A 15,113-nucleotide genomic window follows, 5' to 3' on the forward strand; every position below is an offset into this window, starting at 1 on the left:
TTTCTCAAAATCACATAAAGCCAAATTATAACATCGACTGAGATAAAAAATAAAATGAATAAATAATACAACAAAATATAATATATAATATAATAGTTATATAATATAACTTAAAATTATAAATGAATAAATATATATGTATATATATATATGTGTGTGTGTGTCTATGTATATATTTAATAATAAAACATAATAATTATTATTTGACATTGACTTATATCAATTACAATTTCCGATGCATTCAACACCCCCTATTGGGGGTGCCATTAGCACTCCCCTTTTTTAAATCAACCTTAAATAACCTATTTAAACTCCACATTTTTCGATGCATGGTATCAATAAGAAGAAGAATAGAGACGGCGTACGCCGTCAAATGCTGCAACCGTCGGTACTTGTTATTCATGTAAAGAGACTGGGTTGCTTCCTGCTGTTGACACGTGGAGATTGTTTGATTGGATGTCTATATATTTAATTCTTTTATTTAATTAATTATTATATGGCTAAAAAAAAATCCTAAATTAACATATTTTATTTTTTTTATAAATATTAATTTGATATATTTATTTCTATAATTACTGACTTAACAACAGACTTTTTTATTTATAGATTTTATAAAAATGAAAATGCAAAGAAAAATGATTGAAATTTATACCTCTGAATTCAAGCATCCAATTATTTTCCTACATCCAACTATTTTTTTTAATAAGAGAGGTCACAACTTTGATCCTCTTTTGCATAGATGAATCATCATGTGATAATAAGAGTTATGATGAGAAACGTAATAAGACATCTGAATTCTTAATCACTTTTTATCCCACTCCATCCTATGAATTGCGTTTTTCATAGGAATTAATTCGATGCATCTTGGTGCATCTCATTAGTGTTGATCTTTAATTATTATTGATCTAATAGTGAAAATATATTCTTACCATTTTCATGATAACTTCCATTCTCATTGGAACACAACACTTCTTGTATATTTCATTGATATAAAGAAATTACAATTTACAAGGATAACTAGACAAAAGATATACATTCCTTTTGTTTACATAATTCTATTACTCCTCTATGGTCGAAACGGATGGACCACAAATGTCGAGACTTGATAAAAAATGTTCGAAAAGGACTCATGGGAGCCTCTTTTGTGAAAATTAGGCATGAGAATGAGACACGCCCCCATTGGGGAACCCTGTGTACTCATCCCGGCGGGGCCAGGGATTCCCCACAAAACCGGGTACCAAGATCCTCAAAAGTTAAAAAATTGGAGATGGAGATGAGGTCGGGATCCCAAAAGTTAATTATTATATATCTATACTATATTATAAAACATTTGATAAAAACTCTTAAAAACCACTTTTTATGCGTAAAGTACTGTTTATTAATGCATATTACTTAAAACTCAAGATTGCAACTAAAGTGTGCGTAAGTATAACTTATTAAAACTTCATATCTGAATTCGTGTAACTAACTACAGATAAACATAATCAAATACAAGATAAACACTCATTTTAAATATAAAAAATCTAAAATATAATTAGGATAATCATTGAGTTCTAACAGAATACTTAATTATTATCTTTATAATATTTTTTTTAAAGAAATTACATAAAAAATGAACTTTTAAATAGTTGATTTGATATTAACATTGATATTTTCTTTTTCAAATATTTTGATATTTTTCAAATTTAAAAATCATTGTTGTTTTCTTAAAACCACATAAAATCGTATTATAGCATCGACAAAGACAAATAATAAAATAAAACATTAAAATCGACATGTGTCTCGCTGTATTGCGCGAATACTATTCTAGTTTATTATTATATATAGAGTAAGTTATGTTTTGTGTCCTTGTGATTTGTAAAAAATTGTGAATTGTGGACTGAATAATCTAATTGGTTCGTGAAAAACTCACTATCCAAATACATAATTCGTCCCTTATAGCATTAGGTATCATGAATTTCGTATTGTGATAATCCAAGAGAAACTCTTTATCTTAAAGGTTGTGAGATCGAGTTCTTATATTACCTAGACTCGTTTACATATTTATACGATAGATCGACAGTTCCGGGCTGTTAAGAGGGTTATAACCGTTAACGGATAAGATTGGAGAACAGTTACAGCTCTATCCGAACTCTGATTATACATTGTCTATGTCTAGTTGCACAGACTATAAGTCTAATTGCACATAATATAAGTCTGATTTCACGGACCTTTAAGTCTGATTGTATATATATACATATATATATATATACACATACATACATGTATATATATACACACATACATACATACATAAATATAGGCACACAAACATAGTTAAACAACGGGGGGAGGAGATGGAACTTGAGAGCAGGGGCGGACTTACCATGTAATAGGTGGGGGAAGGCCCGCATTAAATAATAAAAAAAAAAAAAAAAAATTTCCTAAGGTTAAAAGTTGTCTTTTTACTTTCTACCATGGTTCTCTTCAGTGATTTTTTGTTAGGGCCCCCACCAACTAAAGAAACTATTTTGAACTCAACCAAAAAACTGAAAAGTTCTTCGAAATCGATAAAAAATCCTTCCAAATAATCCAAAAAAACTTCAAAAATCTCTTGGAATGGTGGAATTAGACTAAAAACACATCGGATGACTTTGTGAGCGTTTAAGCTACCTTAAAGGTGCCCTCACTAGACCAAGATCCTGGATCCGCCACTGCTTGAGAGTGCGAGGATGGTGGTGAAGGTTCTCCGATATGGTGGGCATGGGTTCACCGGCCGGAGTAGGATCTGCAATGGTGGCCGGAGTGAAGAAAATCGGGGGTTCATGAGGATAGGAGCACGAGAGATGAAGATGAGGGGGGTTTAATAAAAAAAATAGAATAAATTATATTCTTGATCCCTGTTGTTTACTTGTTTTAATAGAAAATAAAAATAATTAAAATACCCTGAGTTAACACAATCATTTTTAACATTGTTAGCAGAAAATATAAACCACACTGAATAATTATTTTAATTGAACTAGAAGGTACTCGTGCAATACATTGAGATATATCTCGATTTTGATATCTTATTTTATTTTTTATTTATGTCAATATAATACGATTTTATGTGGTTTTGAGAAAGAGATAATGTTTTTATTTTTGAATAAAATATCATAAAAATTTGATAAAACTATATCGATATTAGTATCAAATTAACTATTTAAAAGTTTTTGTTTTGTGTAACTTCTTTAATTTAAATTTTTTATTATAATTTAATTTAACGTAACGAAGTTATTTAATTTATGTTTAATAATATAATTTTTTTAAGATAATAATTAAATATTCTGTTAAAACTTAATGATTACCTTAATTATATTTTAGATTTCCTATATTTAAAATAGATATTTATCATGTATTTGATTATGTTTATATGCAATTAGTTACACGAATTTAAAAATGTAGCTTTAATAAGTTGTACTTACACAAAATTACTTGTAATATTGAATTTTAAGTTATATGCATCAATAAACAGTACTCTATGAATAAAAAATTATTTTTAAGAGTTGTTGTCAAATGCTTTATAATATAGTATAGATAAAAGTTATTGTTTTGTGTAATTTCTTTAATTTAAATTTTTATTATAGTTTAACGTAACGAAGTAATTTAATTTATGTTTAATAATATAATTTTTTTAAAGATAATAATTAAATATTTTGTCAAAACTCAATGATTATATTAATTATATTTTAGATTTTTTATATTTAAAATAGATATTTATCATGTATTTGATTATGTTTATCTGCAATTAGTTGCACGAATTTAAAAATGTAGCTTTAATAAGTTGTACTTACGCAAAATTACTTGTAATATTGAATTTTAAGTAATATGCATCAATAAACAGTACTTTATTCATAAAAAATGGTTTTTAAGAGTTGTTGTCCATGCTTTATAATATGGTATAGATAAAAGTTCTTGTTTTGTGTAATTTTTTTAATTCAAAATTCTTATTATAATTTAATTTAACGTAACGAATTAACTTAATTTATGTTTAACAATGTAATTCTTTTTAAAGATAATAATTATTTTAATTATATTTTAGATTTTCTATATTTAAAATGAATGTTTATAATGTATTTGATCATGTTGATCTGTAGTTAGTTAGACAAATTTAAAAATAGAGCTTTAATAAGTTGTAATTACTCAAAATTACTTGTTGATATTAATGTCAAACTAACTATTTAAAATATCATAAAGAATTGAAAAAAATAATATTGATATTAATGCCAAACTAACTATTTAATTTTGTTTTATGTATTTGTTTAATTCATTTTTTATTTTTTGTTTAATAATATATTTTTTATAAATATAATAATTAAATATTTTGTTACAATTCAATAATTATCCTAATTATATTTTAAACTTTTTATATTTAAAATGAGATGTTTATCCTTTCGATTATGTTTATCTGCAGTTAGTTATACGGATTCAAACATGAAGTTTTAATAAGTTGTACTTACACACAATTTACTTGTAATCTTGAATTTTAAGTAATATGCATCAATAAACAATACTTCATGCGTAAAAAATGGTTTTTAAGAGTTTTTTTTTCTGATGCTTTATAATCTATATCTATATTATATTATAAAACATTTGACAAAAACTCTTAAAAATGATTTTTATGCATGAAGTATTGTTTATTGATGCATAATACTTAAAATTTAAGATTACAAGTAAATTGTGCATAAATACAACTTATTAAAGCTCCATACTTGAATTTGTCTAACTAATTGCAGATAAACATAATCAAATATTGGATAAACATCTCATTTTAAATATAAAAAACTAAAATATAATTAGGTTAATCATTGATAACTAACATAATACTTAGTTATTATCTTTATAAAAAATTATATTATTAAACCTAAATTAAATTTATTTGTTACTAAACCTAAATTATCTATACTATATTATAAATTATTTAACAAAAACTCTTAAAAATAATTTTTTATGCACGAAGTACTGTTTATTGATGCATATTACTTAAATTTTAAGATTACAAGTAATTATGCATAATTACAATTTATTAAAGCTCCATACTTGAATTCGTCTAACTAACTGCAGATACACATAATCAAATATTGGATAAACATCTCATTTTAAATATAAAAAATCTAAAATATAATTAGGATAATCATTGATAATTAACAGAATACTTAATTATTATCTTTATAAAAAATTATATTATTAAACCTAAATTAAATTTTATTGTTACTAAACCTAAATTAAATTATAATTAAAAAATTTTAATTAAAGAAATTACACCAAAACACAAGAACTTTTAAAAAGAATTTAATACTGATCTCGATATTTTTTTTCAAAATTTTAAGATATTTTTAAATTTATATTTTATTCAAAAATAAAAACATTAACAATTTCTCAAAACCACATAAAACCAATGTTTACTTAAAATTTAAGATTACAAGTAAATTATGTAAAAGTGCAACTTGTTAAAACTCGATATTTGAATTCGTATAACTAATTGCGGATAAACACAATCAAATATATGATAAACATCTTATTTTAAAATATAAAAAATCTAAAATATAATTAGGATAATTATCGAGTTCTAACAAAATAATTAATTATTATCTTTATAACAAAATTATATTATTAAACCAAATATAAATTACTTTGTTATTGTATCTAAATTAAATTATAATAAAAATTGAATTAAAAAATTACACAAAAAATGAGGAATTTTGAATAGTTAATTTGATACGAGTATCGATATATTTTTGTTATACATAAAGTACGGTATATTGATGCATATTACTTAAAATTCAAGATTACAAGTAAATTATGCATAAGTATAACTTATTAAAGCTCGATGTTTGAATTCGTATAACCAACTGCGGATAAATATGATCAAATATAGGATAAACATCTCATTTTAAAATATAAAAAATCTAAAATATAATTAGAATAATTATCGAGTTCTAACAAAATAAATAATTATTATCTTTATAAGAAAATTATATTATTAAACCAAATATAAATTACTTCATTATTGTACCTAAACTAAATTATAATAAAAAATTGAATTAAAAAATTACACAAAATAATGAGGAATTTTGAATAGTTAATTTGATACAAATATCGATATATTTTTATCAAATTTTTATGATATCTTCAAACTTATATTTTATTAAAAAAAATGTAATCGTTTTCTCAAAATCACATATGACCATATTATAACATCGACTGAGATAAAGAATAAAATGAAATATTAAAATCAAGATGTATCTCGCTGCATTGTGCGAGTACCCTTCTAGTTATATTATAAAGCATTTGACAAAAACTCTTAAAAATCACTTTTTATGCGTAAAATACTGTTTAATAATATATATTATTTAAAACTCAATATTGCAAGTAGATTGTACGTAAGTACAGCTTATTAAAGTTCCATATCTGAATTCGTGTAATTAACTGCAGATAAGCATAATCAAATACATGATAAACATCTCATTTTAAATATAAAAAATCTAAAAATATAATTAGGATAATCATTGAGTTCTAACAGAATACTTAATTATTATCTTTATAAAATGTTAGTATTATTAAACCAAAAATAAATTATTTTGTTATTAAACTTAAATTAAATTATAATAAAAAAATAAAAGAAATTACATAAAAATAAGAATTTTTAAATAGTTGATTTGATATTAACATTGATATGTTTTTTTTCAAATTTATATTTTATTTAAAAATAATAATATTATTGTTTTTCTTAAAAACACATAAAATCGTACTATAACATCGACAGAAAAAAATAATAAAATAGTACATTAAAATCTAGATATGTTTCTCTATATTGTGTAAGTACTATTCTAGCATAGTATAGATATAGATAACACACAATATAATTTTATACCCACCAAATTTCTAATTTTCTCTCCTTTTTGTTATTTAAAGATTTTAACTTTTTTATTTAATTTCTTTTAGTTTGTAGCGTCTGACGAAGGAAACCAAGGAAAGGAAAGTACAACGATAATTGGTAGGTGCAAATTTGAGGTTCCAATTCGACCATCAACACCAAACAGTTACCCTCCCCTCCAGGTGAGACCTCCATAGTCTTCATCCATCATCACCCTTTCCAATTTCAACAACCCACCATCTCATCTAACCAACATCTTCTCTGGGTTTTGTGTAAATCTCCCCGCTCTTCATCTTACAAAGTCAACCTTACTATTGGATTTCTCAGAAACCCTAATAAGATTTTAAGAATCGTGGAGTTTTCTTTCTCCAAGTTAGGTTTTTTTTTGCTGTTTTCGATCTAAGTCCTCCTCATCCGTATTCCTAGAAAACCTAACAAGATTTCGAGAAATCTGGGGGTCTTCTTTCTCCAAATTAGGGTTTTTACTGTTTTCTGATCTGGGTTTTTGATCCAAGTCAACCTAACAAGATTTCAAGAATCTTTATTGGAGGTTTTATCCTGTTCTGATACGATTTTCTATCTGGATTTTTGATCTACTTTGTCAAAGATGGTGAATTTCAGGAGCATGGAGGAATTCTGGCTTTTCTACATGAATCAACACTCAAAACCAGCAACAAGAAGATGGCATTTTGCTGGCACACTGTCTAGTCTTTTATGCTTGATATATGCACTTGTGTTTAACTGGTGGTTCTTGTTCTGTGTACCTTTATTTGGTTATGGTATGGCTTGGTATAGCCATTTCTATGTGGAAGGAAACATACCTGCAACTTTCGGTCATCCAATATGGTCTCTGTTGTGTGATTGGAGGATGTTTGGTCTTATGCTCACTGGTCAGATGGATAGAGAAATCAAAAGGCTAGGTAAAAGACCCATCTTGCAACCCTATTGATTCCTCTTTTTTCGATTTCGATTTCGATTTCGATTTCAATTTGGTTTAGATACATGTAATAAGGACATATTTGGTTTGCTCCTCTATTTGAATACTCTGCTGTCTTGAGATACAAGTTTGCTTTTTATTGTGTATATATATCAAAGAATCTAGTGTTTGAAGTGAAATTCAGGTCATTTTTTCTCACTGTAAATTGGGCTATTGGCTGTTCGATCATGAATTCGAAGATTTTTCTTCACAAATCCACTTCCCCTGATCTGAAACTTCGAACCGTAGCACTTAACTCCGAATGGTTGGAAACCTTAGTGAACTAGAGGTTAGGTCTGTGTACATCCACCACCCCCGAGCCCCCCTACGGGTGGGAATGGGATATACCGGGCTTGTTTGGCAATACATTTCCTAACCTATGCTAGCCAAGAAGCCTTGGTGTACTGGTTTTGGTCTTCACACTCACAGTATCAAACCTTGAACCTGTAATACTTCACTCCCAACACTTGGAAGCCAAAGATCCTGAGTGCACTAGAGTTGCATTTGATGATATTTAACTACATTCCCAGCCCACGCTAGCCATGAAGCGTTGGAATACCAGTCTCGGTTCTAATTGCTCAACTTCAGGGTCCCATGAGTTTAGAACTTCCCTGTAAACCCTTTTGCTAGCCAAGCAGCATTGTTGCATATGCTTGACGGGATTAAACTGCAGATCATATTGGAGTTCGCAGACTGATGAGAGTATACGAAAGGAGTTGACCCTGGAAAAACGTCCAAGACTTTTGAGGTCAAAGTCGGATTGACTAGTTTTGCAACAGATATACAGAACATGTGAACTTGTCTGCAGATTATGATATGTCACGTTCCATTCAGGAGCTTGCTAAAGCGAACTGAACCCAAGTGTGCTCGACTCATGCTAAGCCAAAAGAAACGAGCCCATTATATCTCATCTAAGATGGGTCCAGGGCGGGTAAAATGTAAGCGGAGACTAGACATTTACACAAAAGAGTAAAGCTGATGTTTCCCAGACTGTTAAATGGTCTAATTGGTTGAACATGGTTAAATTGCAATGCATTTGTGAAAGTCAGCAGTGCCTGCGTTGGTGCCAGAGTGTGTTTCAGTTTTGCTGGCTGAGAGGTTCCCAAATATGGCAGAGAAAAGAGGGCTTATGGTAATTGGGAGGGAGGAATGATAAGGACAGTATGGTAAATTAACACTTTGAGAATAATGCAGACTTGATAATAAGATATGATAACACCAAGAAGAATTAAATTAATAACATTATTTTGTTTACTTTTATAAAACAATTACTTCTTTTCTAGAAAAGTTTCTAGAACACAATTTTTTTCCACTTTCCTCCCTTTTCTTTCCCTTATCGGTAAAAATAGGTTTCAAGAACACCATGTTAGACCTTAGATGCTTCTGAATAAGTCAATAAGTTGTTTTTATAAGCAATTCTAAACATCCCCTTGATATCTTTTAAAATTTCATTACCCCTACCAAGCACTACAATTATGCTAGAGACGCCAAAGATACTCGCCTGCTTGAAAAAGCCTGGCCCATACCAGCCTTAAAAGCCCGATCAGGCCCGGCCTGAGAACGTCCAATCAGGCCTATTTTTACACCCAAAGCCTGTCCCGGACCGAAGACCCTCGGCTACTGAAAACAGGCTTGGTAGGCCCGAGCATTGAGACAACACACATGATTCACCATAGGATATAATCAGTGAATAAATACCAACTGAAAAGTTTATGACAACAGGATCCCAGTAATCATCATATAACAAAAAGAAAATCCTTGTAATCTTCATCTCAAACTACCCTTTCTATTGGGTTTTCCCCAAGAACATTTATTAGAATCAAAATTACGAAATCTTTCCCCGATTGTATTCAAGACGACCCTATGCTTTGAACGAACTTCTTAGCCTGTTCCACAAGCGCGAACGAAACCATATTAGTTTTAAATCAACAAAATGCTTCTTGGAGAACAGATACGGAAACCAAAACCACCTAGCTAGTGAAAAGTGCGTGAAACGGAGAAATACAGATATGCTTACATTTGAAAAGCTAGATATGAGTGAATTACGATAAAACTTAAGTGGAATAGTGAAAGATATACCTGTTCGAGGGTTAGAAACATGATGACATTCCAAGAACCTAAGCGCCCGAAGTTTGGGATAAAGCCTTTGTAGAATGCTAGAGGTCCCTGGTAGCATCAAAATTTTACATGATCTTGGATAAGCAAAGAATATATTATAATCGACGTGTGCTGATGAAATACAGCTATTAGAACGTAAACAAGGTTCTGTAACAGTACATCCGAGTGCCCAAAAAGTAGAGAAGCTGTTTGCGTAGAGTGCGTATGGTATGTGAATGGTTTTTACATATTGCACTACGACTATTTGTGTGTGGAAGAGTAAGATAGAGAGAGAGAGCGCTTACGTCGTTCTTCAAAGTCTTAATGAAACAATCAACGGTGCTTGTGTAACTTGAATCTCCCATCATTCTTGATTTGACCTGCAAAAAAAATGTAACCAACTTAATAAACTAGTATTAGAAGCCAGCAATTACTGTAGTGCAATCCCAGATCCTAAACTGTATGGGATTTACTCGTTTGGTTCAATTTGGACTCGCAAACGCGTTGGTTTTGACTATGTTATGACATACAAGTAAGAAAAGGATAATTTGATGATCAAAATACAAAATGCATAAACCAATGCTGTATCAATTTAGAAGCAAAATAGTTTGCCTGAAATCATGAAAATCACTGGTTCGGTGATGAAGAACGTACCACATCAACAGGGGACCCGATGCAAACTGCGAAAAACCCGGCTCCTAACCCAGATAATAGATGGGTGAGAACATTGTCGGTGAACCCAGGGATCTTCAGAATCGTCTGCATTGTAATATTAAACACCAACACCAGTTTAATTGATTACCTCAATGTATGTTAAAGAACAACCTACCTATTTCACTTCAATTCAAAAACCAAACAAAACCAGTATATCTCATTCATACAGCCGGAGTTACAGCGTTTATTATAGCATTTTGCGCAACATTGGGGCTTTTTCTGTAAAACAATACAGGTGAGAAAAGTAGCGAAGGGATTGTGTGAAAAATAAGCAACCTGCTTCACTTGATCATAACTAGCCAATTCAGCGGCATTTATTATAGCATTTCGCGCAACATTGGGCCCAATGCCGGTCCATAGAGCCCGAACCCCTTCCTGAAAATAGATATGTAATGTTTCATATGATCAAAAAAATTAAATTGACGGACAATCTGGCGAATATTTACCTGTTTCACTATTGTGGAATAAGCATTTAATGCACCGGAGTAACGCCTTGGCACGCCAGCAGGCAGTTTTCCTTCCGCTTGTAGGCGAACCTTCACAAGATCGGTCGGATTTGCTACTGCAATTGCAAGAGCACCTATAGAAATGGCAAGAATTCATCAATGAATAATAGGTATTACAGATAGAATTACGATTACCCATCAAAGATCACTATTGCATACTTGAAGAAAGTTAGTTCCTATTTAGCGTAACAAAGAATTTTGTCTCGTTCAACCTAACAAAGTTTCAAAATTTCCTATTTTGGCCGGTGACAATTGATGACGTGGATGTCATGTTTACCGGATTAGCACTTTAATAGTCAAAATGGATACAAAATAGAAAATATTGAAACTTTGTAACATCGATTGAGAAAAGAAATTATTTGGTCCAATATAGAAATCCATTACATATTCTCACCCGTTGTGAGCCCGGCAAGTATTTTAGTGGTCAAAGGAACATCTCCAACGAAGTTATCGCCCACATACAAGTTCTTAATCTGTTAAGCACACAAGAACACACGATTCTTTCAAAAACCGAATAAGAGCAGAAGAAAGCATAATTGAAAGAAACTTACGGGTTCATATAGCCCGATTCTTAAACCTCCATACAAGCATTGCCGATGTAATCCGGGTACAATGCCTTTCCACAAAGAAGCAAGACCTTCTTCCCTTGCAATGGTTGCTACAGTTCCCAACATTCCCCTATACTTAGGTAAACCCATTCCATCTCCTGCAATTCCTTTCTTTTGCAATTGTAACCTCACTTTTGCAGTGTCCAACGGAATCGTGCAAATCTATACAAAACTTATATCAATTTGCCGTGTATAAATATTATATACTTCATGCCTTCCACTTCTCAATTCCCTTCCCCCCCCCCCCCCTTTTCGGCGATGGTCCATCAGAAAAAGGGGAAAATAAAGAGAAAAGAACGATAAAATGAGAAGAAAGAAAACCACCATTACGAACTTGTGATCATGAAGCTCCAATAATCATTTATGGGCAGGGGTTCCTTGCACCCGCTCGGCCAATTTTCCCATATAGAATTTTTTTTGGGGTATGAAAGGTGCACCCTTTAAACTTTAAGCGGTGATATGGGATATTAGAAAATACAAGGACCATCAACCGAAAAAAAGAAAAAGTCCGTCGAAATCAACCAAAAACTTAAAAAATCCCTATTGGACGACTTTGCGGAATTTGATCCACCTTAAAGGTACAACTGCGTGGCAAAAAATTTGGGTCTGCTGTTTACTGGTTATATCCAAATGCAAACAGACAGTTCAATTTTTGAAATCATCTGAAAATTTCATTCAAGAATGAGATTAGGATGGTTATAGAAACCAACAATATTCACTTCAAACTCTAAATAGGAACTGAACCCAAATTCAGAAGATCATTTCCAAACAAGTATCAACATGCGATTAGAGTAGAAATGCCGTGGAAATTAATCAATTGCACAAACATCCTTAAAGCATCACTCGAAAAGCAGTAACATTGATCAAATGACAGTTGTAAGGATTCAGTCACTAAACGGGGGTGTTTGAGATTGCTTATAAAAACAACTTATTGACTTATTCCGGTGTGGTATGATAATAAAATAAGCACTCTTGATTTGGATAAACATCTTATATCGATGCTAAACCGGTAGTAAGGAATTTTTGAAGAAGTTAAACTCTTCCGAATTATAATAAGTTGATAAGTGCTTTTGTATAAAAGCATAAACAAAACTGAGAGGAATTCTAAACAGCTAGCAATCAGAACGAAAAACGATCAAAAACAAAGTTGAAAAAAATTTGAAATGGGCATCACACAAATCAAATCATCAATCTCAAAGTAGCAATCCTGATCAATTGAAATGTATCAAAAATTGAACCACTTTGCAATTCTAAACAACAGATCAGCACGAAATTGATCAGAACAAAGAAAAACTGGATCAAAATAGCAATCTTGATCGATTAACTGTAGTAAGAAAATTCAATCAGTTTGCAAATAGAAGAGGAATATATCCAAGAGCAATTCCGATTACCCAAAAAGCGATGAAAACAAAAAACGAAAAGGGATGAACACATGATAGCTGTAAGACTGAAAGAATTACCTCAGCGAAGCAAGCAGCAAAGGCACTACTAGCAAAAATACCGGCGAAAGAGATGTCGGACTTGGAATTACCAGCCACCATTGTCGAGGATCAAAGGAGATGCAGGAATAAAGTAGGGTTTAAAGGGTAAAGGTTTTTATAAGACTTTGTAGGAAAAGATGGCGTCTTTATTGCACGATTTATACTTGGGAAAAAGGGTCACAAAGAAATCGATGTCTTACATTTGGAAAGAAATAGAAAGAGGCACGACACTCTTCTTCTGATCTTTGGACAACCACCGGAAAAAGCTGTTCACTACTGGTTCGTTTTTATTACAATAAGTGAATTACATTTTTAGTCCTTCTGGTTTATTGAAAACTAATATTCTTATTTATGTGATTTTAAAATTACAATTATCGTACACGGGTTGGGTTCATATGAGATCAAAGATTTTTTATGAGACCTGTAAGATCAGTTTATGTTCATTGCTCAACTTTATAAGCTAATGATCTAATGGTCTAAAATTGTATGGTGGCAATTTTGTGATTATTGAGAAGTCTTGTGGCAATTTTGTGATTATGAATGTTCAGATTGTAGATCTAATCCAATGATTGAGAATTAATCTTACGGGTCTTATGAAAAACCTTTGGTCTCACATGATCCCAAGTCTATCGTACAATATGGGTCAAAAACATAACTTTGAAACCATAACAATAAAATTAGCAATTTACCATGATTAACAAACCACCCTCATAATATTTTTGTTTTAAGACCATAATAAAGATACAATTATATAAGGCTATGTTTGGCAAACTATCTAATAACTTAGCTGATAGTTGATAAATTAACTGATAAATAAATTATGTTTAGTAAAAACTAGTTGATAAACATGTAAAATGATTAAAAATGATATCTTGAAAAATTAGTTAATTATAATATTTTATAATATAATTAAAAGAAATAATTGATATTAAAATTGATTGCTAATTTTCAACTAATATTAATTACTATTAATTAATATTTTTAAATATTAGTAATAATTAATTTTTATTTTTATTAATTATTATTTGTTCGTATTTAATATAAATAAAATTAATTATTAATGAGAGTTAAAATTAGAAAAAGTGAATGAAAATGAGTTGGCTTATGTTTATCCAAACGTGTAGCCAAAAAATAAGCTAGCATATTTTGCCAACAATGCTTAAATGAGTTTAATCTTTTGAAAACTTCATATATTGTGATAATCGTAAAATTTTATTCTAACGTATTGTTTTACATGATTTTTTTCTCATCTAAAGGCTAACACTTAACGTATTGATGGACATATATTTATTTCGCAATATGTTTGCATCATACGTATATGGTTCACAATATGAAACTTTTATATGTAAATTTTGTTTCACGAATATGCTAAAAAAATTCACATTATGAAACAAGTACATGTAAAAACAAACACATTGTGAAACAAATATATGTTAATTGATATTTTAAATTGTAGTTTTTTGATAAAAAAATGATATAAAATAACACATGATGCGTTAATTCTTAAAATTGTCACAATTTCATTAGTTATTAGAAAAAGCCCTGATTATATAAAAATCCTTAAAAAGTATCTCAAATAAATTATTTAATACCAAAATATTTATAAAAAGGGAGGCTAATGGCACCCTATACTTTACTTATAACACCCCTATCCCCTGATATAATCATTTCTTTCTTGTATTTTTTTTTGTGATTTTGTCTTTTTGTTGTCTTTTCTTTTTTATACTAATTTTCTTTTACTTATTTTATTTAATTATAAATATAATACTATTACAAATATTATTTATTATTCTCTAAAAAATTATTATTAAAAAATATTATTTTTATCATAATTTC

At 29.8% G+C, this 15,113-nt stretch overlaps 2 protein-coding genes across 2 annotated transcripts; one reads left to right on the top strand and one right to left on the bottom strand.

Moving 5' to 3' along the window:
• Positions 1–6,972: 6,972 nt before the first annotated feature.
• On the top strand, positions 6,973–8,030 carry LOC112513108. Its single transcript, XM_025119252.1, has 2 exons — positions 6,973–7,077; positions 7,503–8,030. The coding sequence occupies exon 2, from the start codon at positions 7,503–7,505 to the stop codon at positions 7,842–7,844; it is 342 nt and encodes a 113-aa protein (XP_024975020.1). The 5' UTR covers positions 6,973–7,077; the 3' UTR covers positions 7,845–8,030.
• A 1,514-nt stretch (positions 8,031–9,544) lies between these two features.
• LOC112513666 (mitochondrial uncoupling protein 1-like) lies at positions 9,545–13,535 on the bottom strand. Its single transcript, XM_025120005.1, has 9 exons — positions 13,257–13,535; positions 11,740–11,958; positions 11,583–11,661; positions 11,129–11,262; positions 10,959–11,057; positions 10,623–10,727; positions 10,274–10,348; positions 9,951–10,037; positions 9,545–9,757 (listed from the first exon to the last, which is right to left on the bottom strand). Exons 1-9 carry the CDS (start codon positions 13,335–13,337, stop codon positions 9,722–9,724), a joined length of 915 nt encoding a protein of 304 aa, XP_024975773.1. The 5' UTR covers positions 13,338–13,535; the 3' UTR covers positions 9,545–9,721.
• Between the last annotated feature and the right edge of the window lie 1,578 nt (positions 13,536–15,113).

This window comes from Cynara cardunculus, assembly GCF_001531365.2.
Source record: "Cynara cardunculus var. scolymus isolate 2C chromosome LG 5, CcrdV1, whole genome shotgun sequence".
Taxonomy (NCBI): Eukaryota; Viridiplantae; Streptophyta; class Magnoliopsida; order Asterales; family Asteraceae; genus Cynara; species Cynara cardunculus.

Excerpts from the sequence above, each read along its gene's own strand:
- LOC112513108 (XM_025119252.1), top strand. The coding sequence starts at position 7,503 with ATGGTGAATTTCAGGAGCATGGAGGAATTCTGGCTTTTCTACATGAAT.
- LOC112513666 (XM_025120005.1), bottom strand. The coding sequence starts at position 13,337 with ATGGTGGCTGGTAATTCCAAGTCCGACATCTCTTTCGCCGGTATTTTT. Across the intron at positions 11,662-11,739 it reads GAATCGGGCTATATGAACCC|ATTAAGAACTTGTATGTGGG; the intron begins GTAAGTTTCTTT and ends TGTGCTTAACAG. Across the intron at positions 10,728-10,958 it reads GTTATGATCAAGTGAAGCAG|ACGATTCTGAAGATCCCTGG; the intron begins GTTGCTTATTTT and ends ATTACAATGCAG.